The following is a 13282-nucleotide window of genomic DNA, read 5'->3' on the forward strand; positions in this document are numbered from 1 at the left end:
TCCTTTTTGTGCTCTATGGGGGATGCTTTAACAAAAAACGTTGGATGCCATGACATTTGAATGAAGCGCACCCCAATGTGTTTGAATGACACTTTATTGGATGAATGCTCTTTCAATTGAAGTCATCATCATTAGATTTCACTTTCAGAGACCCAGTTACAGGCCTAATTCAGTTTGGGATGAGAACCTGACAGCGTCCTCGAGTGTTATGTACAACCGGATGCCCACGGATTTATGACATCAATGGAGACGAGGAATCCTGTGAAATTACTACAGCGTGGTTGGTGTGACGAGGACGGCCGATGAGTATAAATAGCGAGAAGAAAAGTATCTGCACATACCTCTAAACTCGGTTTTACCGGGTCAGTAGCCGCTGCGAGAGACAGAGAAAACCCCTACAGCCAGGTGCAGTTTAAGGTTATAAACTGTGCAGCGAGCCACTATAAAACGGACAAAGTTAATCTTAAGCAATCATGGGTGAGTGTTTTAATGAATTTCTCAGAAATTATATTACATCAACCGATATATGTGAAACTGTGTCAATAAAACAGCCTTTGCAGTACGCACCGATCTCTCCTGGACGAAAAAAAAAACATCTCAAATTGCTCGTGGTGCATTTACTTGTACTCATTGCGGAAGGTGTCATTTAACCATTTCTTTTAACTGTACGTTTGTCTATATTCCTCGTGTATTTTCGTCACAGGAACTTTTGCCATGAAGTCTGCGTGCCTGCTTGTCTTGGCTTTTCTAACGATCTGCAACCTGGCGATGTCTCGAGGACAGGGAATCCCCGTCGAGGATGAAACGGGGGACCGAAAGACTATTGACGACATCATACTGCAGAGAGCGGAGAACCTTTTGCTCCGTTCAATTCTGAAAAAGATACAGGATGAAGATGGCTCAAACGGTGCGTAATGGAGTACGGTTTGGGCACAATTGTTTTGATGTTAGGGTTACGCGGACACTCCAACACACAGAGAACACACTTTAAACTTGTTTTTTCTTATAGTAGCCTACATAGTTTACTTTGTATTCTTCTCTAAATCTCTCCATTGCACAGTAAATAGTTTATTAATATATACGTTCCTCTTAAACGAATCGGTTTATTTTATGAACGTGCTCCTCGGTACTGATGCACGTTTGTGTATTTAGTTCCATGTCATTGCTGTAAAACAACACATTAGATCAGAAGAAAATCTTCTTTTAACCTAGTCCATGGCTTCTCGGAATAATAGTGAATAAAATATGTATCCTTGAAGCTCAGCAGAACATTTGGTGAGCCCAAGCAAAGCGCGCGCGTAAAATGTTTATCCAAATATTTGCATGCCTTCCAGTGAAATGTCAGCACGTTAGGCCTATTGCAAATTCGTTTGTTAAAAGAAAGACATTGTCCACATAAAGATTCCGAAAGTAGGCTAAATCTCCTTTAATTTATGAGAAATAGGTCATTTTACGTGCATGACTTATGGACATTATGCAGTGCAGCATCATTTTGGTTTGACCATGTAGCCAAAATGTATTTTAAATGACTGTTACATTTACAGAGGTACTTTCCTCTCTGCCAGAGTGGATGGCAAAGAGGCAACATCCCGGCAAAAGATTCAACGAGGACCTGGAAAAGCGACAACACCCAGGGAGGAGAGACGAGGACGACGAAGACTACTCGGATGTCCAGAAGAGACAACACCCGGGAAAACGTGAAGACGAAGTAGACTCATTCATAGAGGTCCAGAAGAGGCAACATCCCGGAAAGCGCTCAATGTTAGAGGAATTTGCTGAGAACCCGGCACTCCTGAGCGAACTCTCCAAACGACAACACCCGGGCAAACGCTACTTGATGTTGTACAATAAACGCCAGCATCCCGGAAAGCGAGACCTGGAGGATGAGGCAGACACTGAGGATCTCCAAGACTTGGACAAGCGCCAGCACCCCGGCAAACGTTATTGGGATAACATGGTCACGGATTTAGATGCCAGCAGTCCATGTGATGTGCTGGACCCTACGAGCTGCAATAAGGCAAACCTGTTGCTCGAGTTATTAGACAACGTGACCAAGAGCCGGGCTGAGGAGAAAAGACAACACCCGGGCAAAAGGCTCGCGCCAGACGAGGGTGTAATGGAACAACAGTAAAATTAATCATTGTATTTCTCAAGTGCTGTAATGTAAAGAATACAATGTATAGGCATAAATTATGAATAAAATTATAGTCAATCAATTTACTTGATCAACCCCCTTTAATTGAAACATGTGCACATTTTCAATTAAGTCCATCCTCACTATATGTTAGATTGCATAAAGTTCCTACAAGAAAAACAACGAAGGCTGATATTAAGGAACCACTGTATGGATATAGCGGAAGGTAATTGTTTTATCCTATCCATTTCATTCCACATGCAGTTTCATAGTTACCAATAGCATTTTAATTTGTCTTTATTATTTAACCTTATTTAACCTTATTTTCAGATTTAAGATATAGTTTAAGTAAATATACCCTGCAAGGGTGAAGGGATTATTTTTCTACATAAATCGTGTTGCATGGAGTAGGCTATAGTTTTTAAGTTACTGTTGTAAAACTGTGTTTTACCTTTGCCTTTTAGCTTACCATCTGTCCATATTTATGTTGAACAATAAACGCATTGGTACAGATGACCGGTGTATACATTATTATTCAAGTAGAACTTATAGCCACATAATTACCATAACATTGAATAGGTTGATCAAAGTCCTTTATAGTGATACCCTGTGAATGCACCGGTTCAATGAATGATCCCCTGACCAAAAGCTGATTGGGTGTTCTAACATAACAATGTCAAGATACCATATATTTTCTCACTTAATGAACAAAAGTCAGTAGACAGACCTTTCGCATGTCAGCTACCCTCTCATCCCAGGTTAATAGACTTTATTCCATCAATGGAGGACATGTGCCTGATGTAGTAGGCTATCGAAACCATGCAGCATTTTATCAAGCCCATGAGAAAAAGAAAAGTCCTCATTGTAAATGTATAATTGAAACCCCTGAATGGGAATCTGAAATGGAACACAGTGCTGTGGTAAGCGTTCCTAGGTTTGGTAAACAAGATGTTTACCAGCTGTTTGTAGCATCTGAAGTGACAATTAACTCATCTCCACCACCACAGATGAAAAAGACTGTTCAAAAGCACAATTCACTAGGCTAAAAGTTTGCACTGGGCAACACAAATAAGTAAGGCTATATTTAACTGTCAAAATCCCTAAATAAAAACAATCTTCCCATACATGTTTTCATAGCTCTATTAGTCAAGTACAAGTTCAAAACTAAATCAATGTATTTATTATGGATCTATCTTGACCATACTTTGTTATTGCATATATCCAATAAATGGCTTGCAATCACATACAATTTGGTAATGCCATGTGGGCAAAAGCTGAGGGTTGTTTAGAAAACTTCACTGCCCGGGTATTGACACAAACCTTATTTTTGTGACCAAAACACACACACACACGCACTCACACACACACAAACTATCCTGTCCATTAGTAATGTTCTTTTCAGTGTCATGCCAGGATTTGTGTGTGTGGGTGGGTGTGTATGTGTATGTGTATCAGAGACAGAGAGAAAGTGGAGTGGAGAGGGAGTTGTCAAGATGTTTGACACAGTCTATAGTATGCTGAATATTTGGTGCCAAAAATAAAGTTTGTATCAATACCCTGGCAGTGACAATTTCTAAATATCCTTTCACACACATATGTTGAACAGAGTTTAATTCAGATTAATCAATTGAAATGTGTATTTGTCTTCCAGGAGGATCCAATGCTCCTTTTATGGATCGAAGAAAATAAATTGCAAAAAAATCGAATAAGTTGATTGGATAAACTTGGTTTGGTAAGACAAAACTGCAGGTCTGATTTCCAGCAACAACAAAAAGAGACTCTCCACCGGAGAGCATTTATTAATTCAATTAACTTTTATTACCTCCCTTCATAGACTGTCACCAGGCCAATCAGAACTTGATAATTCCTTCCATAATTTCCTCCCAAATTGAATTCTAATCATTAGCATACTGAAACAAAAATCGGTTTAACTGTTTCCACATTCAATCAGACCATAACGCAGGCCTGTCACACCTTGGTCTCACACTTCGTACTAATTGTCCCTTCTGTCGTCTCGTTTTATCAGACAGTATGCTAATCACATGACTAGGCAGGGCTGACAACCAACCTTTTACCCGTTGGGAGGGTGCTGCAGCTGGCGATTATCCGCTGTCAAAATAATTCATTCTATAGAAACAACATTATTAACCTTTACAATAACTAGATCGACTTGTGAGTACATCATTTGCTTTCCATTAATCAGTTCTGAGACATTTTAGAATTATTATGTGTATATAGATCTGCAGAGCGATATTGTTTACAACGCAGCATAGATGACCAGCTGGGCTGCTGGCTAGCTTAGCTAGATAGCCAAAAATGGCTAAAAGTATCTCGACAAGCAACTACCTAGTTAGCTTTACTGTCTAGCTAGACAATAAACTTGCCAGCTAGCAATGATAGTGGTTTCATTATCAGATATGTGCTAGTGCATGACGGATGATTTATACCATATAATTATATTTAGCATTTTCTGTTGTTTTCTGTTGTGCACATCGACAGCTAACGAGCTAGCGTGCGATAACAATACTACTCTGTAGGTGCCAACTTGTGGGGAAACAAAGCCTTCTTGTTCTTGGGGGTGATGATGCAAACACAATTGGAAATCTAATAGAAAAGATGCTGTTCATATAGCTATAAGCAGGTCGTATGTCTATAATCCTTATGGTTTTCGCGCTAACTAGCTATTTGATGGATTGTTGTGTAACAACACAAACTAGCCTAGACTGGAAACAAACCAGACAGGAATGCTTATTTTGTTTTACACCCTCCCTGTAAAATCACTATCAAGAGTAAAGACGTTGTTTCTTCCATAATGAAGAAAACATTTGTAAAGAGATATGTGGCACCTCGTTAAGGGTTACAGTTTTGACAGGGACCTCAGACCTACCTCTGTAGAAACGGACTGACTGAGCGTCATTATTGATGGCACGAGGTCTGTGTTCTGTGTTCCTCCTCTTTATCGTTTGAACATGTAAGCAGTAGGTTATTCATTTTCATTCATTTTTCCTCCACAGTTTTACCCGGGTGCCATGGGGCAGTATTGGATGGGAGGGCTGTACACCCAGTTAGCTGTGGAGTGAGCCAGACCACACTGGATGATCCATCTACAGCCCTACAGACCTGCCCATTTCAGCCATGGCCTCCAGCTACCCGCCCCCCTTCGAGGGCACAGGGGAGGTAAAGGAGGGCTTCCTGTGCCCACTGTGCCTGAAAGATCTGCAGTCTTTCTACCAGCTTCAGGACCACTATGAGGAGGAGCATTCTGGGGATGACCGCCACGTCAGGGGCCAGCTGAAGAGTGAGTCAACTGCACACACAGTTCTGCTCAAGTGCCCTGGTCTGAATCCTGCTATGTTCAGTGAACTGCAGAAGATAAGGAGGAGATCAGGTGTAAATGAAGAAAGTAGACTGGAATTCTTTGAAAACACATCCATCTTTTCCAATTCGTTGAAATACACATTTCTGCCTTTCATTGATGTAGGTCTTGTCCAGAAGGCAAAGAAAGCCAAAGACAAGTTTCTAAAGAAGGATGGAGAGGACAGGCCTGAGACGGGCAGCTATGAGTCTTTCTACTATGGTGGAGTGGACCCATACATGTGGGAGCCTCAGGAGCTGGGTGAGCCAGGGAGCCTCCCTCGGGGGGGGGGCACAGGGGGATTGGGGGATTGTTCATTGGTTTTCCTTTTAATGGTCAGAGACCATTAAAACAAAACAAAACCACTCTGTTTTTGGGGAAAAGCAGTCTTGTGAATGATATTTCTGTCTCCTATTCCTTCTTAATGCTTATCACTTGACATGGGCAGGAGCGAGCAGAAGTCACCTGGACCTCTTTAAGAAGCACCGAGCTGCCAGGATAGACCACTACGTCATTGAAGTCAACAAGCTCATTATCAGACTGGAAAAGGTGGGAGGACAAACTCACTTCAATTCTTATTTTTTTACACTGCTACACATTGTTAAAGTGTAGCAGTGAAATACACATTAACATCCATGTACCTTTCTTGTGTTCTCTTTTCAGTTGACATCTTTTGACAGGACAAACACAGATGCAGGGACGATCAGAGGTAAGTGTAGAAATAAGTGTGATACAATGTATTTTTGTGTGGAATATCAGCAGTCTAGGGTCTACTAATGTTAGTCATTGTGTTGCACTTCATCCCTCTCCTCCCTCTCCTCAGCAATAGAAAAGTCTGTTGTGTCGTGGGTGAATGATTCAGACGTACCATTCTGTCCTGACTGTGGGAATAAATTCAACATGCGCAACAGGCGTCACCACTGCCGCCTCTGTGGGTCCATCATGTGTCGGAGGTGCATGGAGTTTGTTCCTCTGCAACTGGCTTGTGAGTATAGAAGAAGAAAGGGGGAAAATGACTTATGTATGAAGCACCGTTCAAGATATTCAAGGGTAAATACAATTGAACACATAAAAAAACAAACAAAGCTTCACATAAAGCAAGGAGACAGACACGTTTTAATCACACACGGTTTAAATCAGCCAGAAAACGGAGGGTTTAGCTGATCCTAACCTCCATGTCCTGACTTCTCCGTCTCCCCCTCTGTCCCCAGACAAGCTGACGAGCGGGACCCGGGAGGCTCTCTGTGTCCCTGGCAGCCCCGGGCAGTCCCAGTCCCCTCCAGCCGGGGGCGGCGGCGGCAGTGCACACGGCTCCAGGAGAGGCAGCATTAGCAGCCTGAGCAGCGTCAGCTCCATGCTGGAGGAGAAGGACGACGACAGGATCCGCTGCTGCCACCACTGCATGGACACGCTGCTGAAGAGGCAGCAGAAGCTGGAGGAGAAGGACAACGTGCCGGACATCGTCAAGCTCTACGAGGTAACCCGGACGGCCGGCCTGCCTCCGGGAGAGGAAGTGGCGGGGCATTCTTGGATCTTTTCACCCTGGGAACGCGGTTTCCATTCGGTTGTTCACTTTGTTGTCAACTTCCTGCCGTTCGGTGTGTTGGCGTCTGTTTCCTGGCATTCACCGTCACTCACCTTGTGTCCCCTCCAGAGGCTGAGGCTGTGCATGGACAAGGTGGATGAAAAGGCTCCAGAATACATCCGAATGGCAGAATCTCTCAAGTAATTTTGTTTTCATGCTGAGCTTAGACCTGGGTGGGGAGTAATGGGGGACCCTGATGATGTAACTTCCTGGCTTGTTTTCTCACAGCGCTGGAGAGACAACCTACAACCTGGACACAGCCGGGGGGCTGAGGATGGAGGTTCAGAAATACTATGAACTCATCGACGCACTAAGGTACATGCCTCAGCAAAACCACACAATGTTGTAGTGTTCAGCGATATAAGAATGAAGCTCGACGCATTTGACTGACTGAGCCACTCCCTCCTGTTGTCTGCAGTAAGAGGATCCTGACCCTGGGGATGAAGGAGGAGCCAGCCCCCCATCCCAAGACCCAGCAGCTCCAGAGGATGGTCCGCTACACAGCCACCCTGTTTGTCCAGGTTTGGCCCACACACAAAGACTGAGGGAGGAGTGGGGGGGGGATATAACTGACGGGGCTAAGTGGGGATCATAGTGAAAGCAAGTCAGTCTACTATCTTAAGGTGGACTCGTTCTCTAAGTCTTTTCTCACACCATCACTACACCTCCCCCCCCCGCCCATCCCTCTTGTGTTACGTTACTGATCTGCTTTAGGAGAAGCTGCTGGGTCTGATGTCTCTGCCCACCAAGGAGAAGTACGGGGAGCTGAAGGAGAGGAGAAAGCAGGAGCAGGAGAAGAGACTCCAACAGGAGAGAGTGGTAGGGAGGACCCACCCATCCATCCATCACTGTCAGTACAAGGGGCTAATGTCAGTCCTGACCTGCTACATGGTCCTTTTGTGTTTCTCCCAGGTGGCTCAGGAGGCCCAGAAGAGGAGGCAGGAGTCAGAGAAGAACCGTCCAGCACCCAGCACCAACGGAGAGGCTCCCCAGCCCCCCAGGGCCCCCCGCATGACCAAGGCTGCGGGCTGGCTGCCCTCGTCCGACGCCCTCCACACGTGCGAGCTGGACGACCCCCTGCTGCAGCAGATCGACAACATCCAGTCTTTCCTGCGGCAGGCGCGGGCGGCTCAGCGGGCGGACGAGGTGGCCATGCTGGAGGAGAACCTGCGGCAGCTGCAGGACGAGTACGACCAGCAGCAAACCAGCCTGGCCATCGCCCTCTCCCAGAGGCTGGCCCAGGAGGAGAGCCTGCAGCAGGGAGAGCTGCAGCGCCTGGAGGACAGGGAACGGGAGGAGAGGGTGCTCAGAGCCCAGGCACCGGCCTCCAGCCAGCCTTCCTACACCTACACCTGGGAAAGCTCTCTTGACTTAAACCAGCTGGGCTATTCCCATGGCCAGAGAGAAGAGGAAGAGGAGGAGCAGGAAGAGGAAGAAGAGGAGGAGGAATTAACTCCCAAGGCGGAGGGAAGCCCACCCTCTGTGAGGTCTTTCCCTGCCCTGACTGGTCAGGAGGAGTCACCCCCAAGGCTGAGGAGTTTAGGAGGGCAGGTGACACCCCCTAGTGGAGATGGACAGAACATCACCTCCCTCAATCCCTTTGAAGAGGAGGACTCCACCCCCATAGAGGAAGATCCATCCAATCCCTTCTTTGAGGAGATCCAGAAGGAGCACAAAGGGGTGGCTAATGGCAGGAAGGACTACAACCCTTTTGAGGAGGAGGCGGAGGAGGGAGGGGGGATTCCGAGGCAGTCAGGGGAAGCACCTGGTAACCCATTTGAAGAGGTGGACGATGCCGGTAATCCCTTCAAAGAAGCTTCCGGGAGTTCTCTGGGAGCCTCGACCAATCCCTTTGAGGGGGCGGACAACGAGGTCCTACCAGACGTGGACGTGATCGAGGAGGAGTTGCTGTTGCAGCAGATTGACAACATTAGAGCCTACATCTTCGACGCCAAGCTCAATGGCCGCCTGGACGAGGTGGAGCTGCTGTCTGACAACCTGAGAGAGCTGCAGCGCACCCTGCAGGAACAGAAGAAGAAGACACACTGACACACTCTCCATCAGGCCTCCGTCACCCCCCCTCCCAATCACCTGCTACTTAAAACAAGGCTGTCTACGCAGTGCTCGAAGCTCATCCAGCTCCATAACGGCTCCCTTTTCATGGCTGATGACCCCACTGTGGTTGAGGAGGGTGAGGTCAGACTGAGGAAGAGCTGTGCTCTGGTGGATCTCAACATGAGGTGGCTCACATCTTCGCCTTCTAGGCTACTACGCCACACAGATGTAATCCTTGGGGTGGATATCAGATATCAGTGGTTTCCTTTCACGCCTCATGACACTACAAAGGTGGAAGTACATGCTGCTGCTTTGAAGGAGAGTGAATAGAGTAATTCACTTTAAAATGATGTCAATCCCTCTAACAATGTTGGGCAGCCTAGCACTTAAATGTAAAATGCAATATTTTAAGGGTTGATAATATTCCATACTAATACAAACACTGACACACCATGACATCATTCAAAGGCCTAGGACTGTTCATTTTAAACAAATGTTGGTATGTAACAAAGCACAATGCAGTGTATTTAGAATCAACTGCACACACACAGTTGTATACACAGATACAGTTGTGTAGAACAAATCAGCTGTGATGGGTTGCATTCAATAGTATGTTTATTCAATAGAATATGTTTTAGCTGTTTACTGTAACAGCTTTTGTACACACATGTACAAAGCATGTATATACTGTTACTGCTAAAGCCAGTCATATCTCCAAATGCATAAATGTTTAACTTTGAGAGTTTACATACAAATTCATTGGCAAATCATAATTTATATCCGTGATCAGTTGTAAATGAGACACTGGAGGAGAATGTTAATTGACACGATATTAAGCTATTGTGAGCCAAGTCAACAAATGTTTTCTTTATATTTTAGACTGCTCAATATAATAGCATCGCTGTTGATGAAGCACAGGATAAATGCATTCGTTTTCCATTGAGCTTGCAGGATTTGATATACCACCACATGGTCCAAAGTGTGCAGGTGTTTCAATACAGGTGTTATCCTAGGTTCTCCATTCCTTCGTTTGCTCTCATAACATGGTGAGGAGGGTCAGATGTGGAGCTCTGAATGACCTGCCAACATCCTGTTCCCTCCTACACATCCCTCAAGCCCAGTGGAGAAGATGAATGATATAAGCCTCAGCTAATGGCTTCTCTCGTTAGACAAGTTCAGTCTGTATTCAGTGTTATGCAACATGTTCAACCAGGTCTCTCAGCACTTACAAATAACACATAGCTTACTGTTGCTATGGAGATGTTGGGCTGTAATTTAGATGTTAAGGCTTTGCAGTGGCACATAAAAAAGAAAGTTCTGTACTCTGATTAATCTTGTTTGTACTCTACTTTTGTCTTCTATTGAATATTGTCTTCTGATTCCCATCTCACGGCTGATTGAAACAACACTAAATCAATCCAGCACCACCAAGTATTATTACACACCACAGTTTGTCATTGTCATTGGTTTCATTGCCATCCAGTTGAATATTCTTTTAATTTTCTTAGAACAGTATTTGGTCTTCTTTGTTGATCATGCACCACTAACTCAATTGTACTGTAACTAAACACAGAACTTGCTTTGAAACAACATGAATGGAATTATGACTAATGTATTTGTGGCAAATGTGAATGACTTGTCGCTTTTTGATAATGTTGCCTGTTCACTTTAGTCATCATAATTACGATGTTCTATCTTCCAGCACTAATAAAAGTGTTGGAAAAAAGTGTATTTTCTTCCTCATGTTTCTGTCAGTGTACAAAGTAAGCAGAGCGTGGGAACAGAAATCAATCCCACATTAAAACCCCACGATGGGAGTACAGTTTATAAATCTGATGAATAGATTTCAAAAGATTATCATGTCTAAGATTATCATGTCTGATAGAACTTCTCATCATCCCGGTTAAACCCTCCATTTCCCCTGATCTCTCAATCACCCTGGGATCTGCAACGGTGACCCCTTCATCCTCTGCCAGGAACCTTGGGGTTACCATGGATGATGAGCTCTCCCTCACGGCCCATATTGCTGCAGTCTCCCGGTCGTTTACATTCACCCTCTACAACATCCGGAAGATCAGGAGATACCTGTCTGAGCACTCCACCCATCTGCTAGTCCAAGCACTCGTCCTCTCCAAGTTGGACTACTGCAACTCGCTGCTCGCTGGTCTCCCAGCATGCGCACTGCTCAAGACCGCCCGGTCTCAACACAAGCTGTTCTCCTGTCTGGCCCCCCAGTGGTGGAATCAACTCCCCACCTCCATCAGACACACTGATGGTCTCTCCACCTTCACGAAAAGGCTCAAGACGCACTTGTTCCGGGAGTAAAACGGTACTTATGAATGGTTTGCTTGACCCGATGTTAGTTTCCTCAAGGAGGATCACAATGCTTAGAGACTTGATGCTATTGTGGTTAGTGGTAACTGAGTTACATTTTTGTACTCGCTGTGATATATTGTTTTTATTGTTGCTTGTTTTTCCACAGGTACACTTGCACTTATAGCGGTTCATGTTGTTTAAATGTAACTTTTTTAACTACATGCGCCTGTGGATTTCCCTTGGCACTTATTTTGGTTGTTCACAATATGTGCTTCATGTTTTGGCAACTCGCAATGTTTTGGGGCTATCTTGTTGTTATTGTCAGTGACCTATGCACTTTGTAAAGCTCTCTCTTGGAAGTCGCTTTGGATAAAAGTGTCTGCTAAATGAATAAATGTAAATATGACATTAATTGGAACATATTTCCAAACAATGTATTTCATTTCACTACAGAGCTGTTCCGATAGTATAACATAATCATGTTTAATCAATTTATGTACAAATACAAAACATTAAATTCAATGAACCATAATATGGTTTGGTTGGTTAATATGTCCATTCCTTCCTCTGCAGCAATCAAAGCTCAGTCCTGTGCAGCTGCCATCTTGATGCGGTACTTCCCTGTCATCTCTTGGGGCAGAGGTGTGGTGCCTGGGCAGGGTACTTGGCCTTCAACTTCGCAGATGCACTCTTTCAAGCAGTATTTCTTGGGCCCAAAATTGGCTGGATTAGACGCTTCCATTTTGGCAAGAGCCTCCATCTGCAAGACTTCTCTGTAGAAGAGAAGGGTGGTGGTGGTGGGGAGGGATAGAATTTTAAAAATCAGACAAGGTTAAAGAGTTGCACCTGACAGTTTATAGCTTGGGTCCAGTATTTGGCATATTCCTAGTTTAATTGTCAGAATATAGAACCGAATAAAGCCATTTATAAGGGGTAGGGATCAGCATGGAACACTTACTCTGTCTTGCCAAGAATCTTCTTCACATGTTGTGTGATGTGTTTAAAGTCCTTCCCCTCCACATCCACCAGCACCTGCTCACCATCATCTACAGCGGAGATGCCCGAGTTAGACTTCAAACTACCAGATTGTAATGATATATTACCAGCTAATAAATGTGGCTGCATATGTTACAAACCGCACCCAAGTAGAATTTCAAGAAAGGCGACGGTGTCATGTTCTTGAACATGACGATTTGGACCCAAGGATTTTTGTACTGTATTTGCGGTACATTGAAGAACACGAACTTTCTGCAAATCACAAGTCACATGAACGTATTATTATTAACGAAGACTATGGCAGAAATAAATCGACAAAAAAAAGGTTAATGTGATAGGTGCACTACGCACTAGACAAGGGCTTGCTAGTAATCTTAAACATGAAAACCGTACGAGGTCGTGTTCAAAAACTGACCTTGCTCCTTCGCTGAGCTCTCCGCTTGTGTTGTAATTTACCGACATAATCTTGACTCTGTTTTTTAAGACAAGTTCACCTTTCTGGAGGTATTCTAATGTTCGTCTGATGGGAAACCTTCCTTTCATAGGCATCTTCAGGCCTTTATTTACACGCTATATTTGAGAATAATCGCTATATTAAGTGTACATAGAGAATGTCTAGAGTACAGCATGAGGCGTGTCGTGATGACGTCAAGCAGGCGCGGACTGATGGCGTCAAATACCTCTCCAAACCAGAGCGATACTTTTCAATGGCTCTGGTTCAATCCTATGGTTTAATTTTGTCTTTAGTCTGTGGTAGCCTGCTTATTAAAATCAGCAAATATTTCAAATTAAATAGAAAAACTGTGATCGTCTATGAGATGTATAAATGTACCTTTATCAG

The 13282-nt window shown here is 44.3% G+C and overlaps 3 protein-coding genes across 3 annotated transcripts; 2 read left to right on the forward strand and 1 right to left on the reverse strand.

The window, feature by feature from the left end:
* Positions 1-335: 335 nt before the first annotated feature.
* Positions 336-2329, forward strand: trh (thyrotropin-releasing hormone). The gene is made up of 3 exons (XM_047040495.1): positions 336-477; positions 704-907; positions 1545-2329. Exons 1-3 carry the CDS (start codon positions 474-476, stop codon positions 2129-2131), a joined length of 795 nt encoding a protein of 264 aa, XP_046896451.1. The 5' UTR covers positions 336-473; the 3' UTR covers positions 2132-2329.
* Positions 2330-4198: 1869 nt separating this feature from the next.
* Positions 4199-11062, forward strand: LOC124480895 (rabenosyn-5). Its single transcript, XM_047040554.1, has 12 exons — positions 4199-4306; positions 5149-5432; positions 5616-5750; positions 5938-6038; positions 6153-6198; positions 6313-6474; positions 6701-6966; positions 7144-7214; positions 7303-7389; positions 7493-7595; positions 7789-7893; positions 7987-11062. The coding sequence occupies exons 2-12, from the start codon at positions 5270-5272 to the stop codon at positions 9121-9123; spliced, it is 2376 nt and encodes a 791-aa protein (XP_046896510.1). The 5' UTR covers positions 4199-4306; positions 5149-5269; the 3' UTR covers positions 9124-11062.
* Positions 11063-11912: 850 nt separating this feature from the next.
* Positions 11913-13106, reverse strand: mrps25 (mitochondrial ribosomal protein S25). The gene is made up of 4 exons (XM_047040329.1): positions 12857-13106; positions 12587-12693; positions 12404-12491; positions 11913-12218 (listed from the first exon to the last, which is right to left on the reverse strand). The coding sequence occupies exons 1-4, from the start codon at positions 12988-12990 to the stop codon at positions 12029-12031; spliced, it is 519 nt and encodes a 172-aa protein (XP_046896285.1). The 5' UTR covers positions 12991-13106; the 3' UTR covers positions 11913-12028.
* Positions 13107-13282: the final 176 nt, after the last annotated feature.

Source organism: Hypomesus transpacificus, chromosome 18 (genome assembly GCF_021917145.1).
Source record: "Hypomesus transpacificus isolate Combined female chromosome 18, fHypTra1, whole genome shotgun sequence".
NCBI classification, from domain to species: Eukaryota; Metazoa; Chordata; class Actinopteri; order Osmeriformes; family Osmeridae; genus Hypomesus; species Hypomesus transpacificus.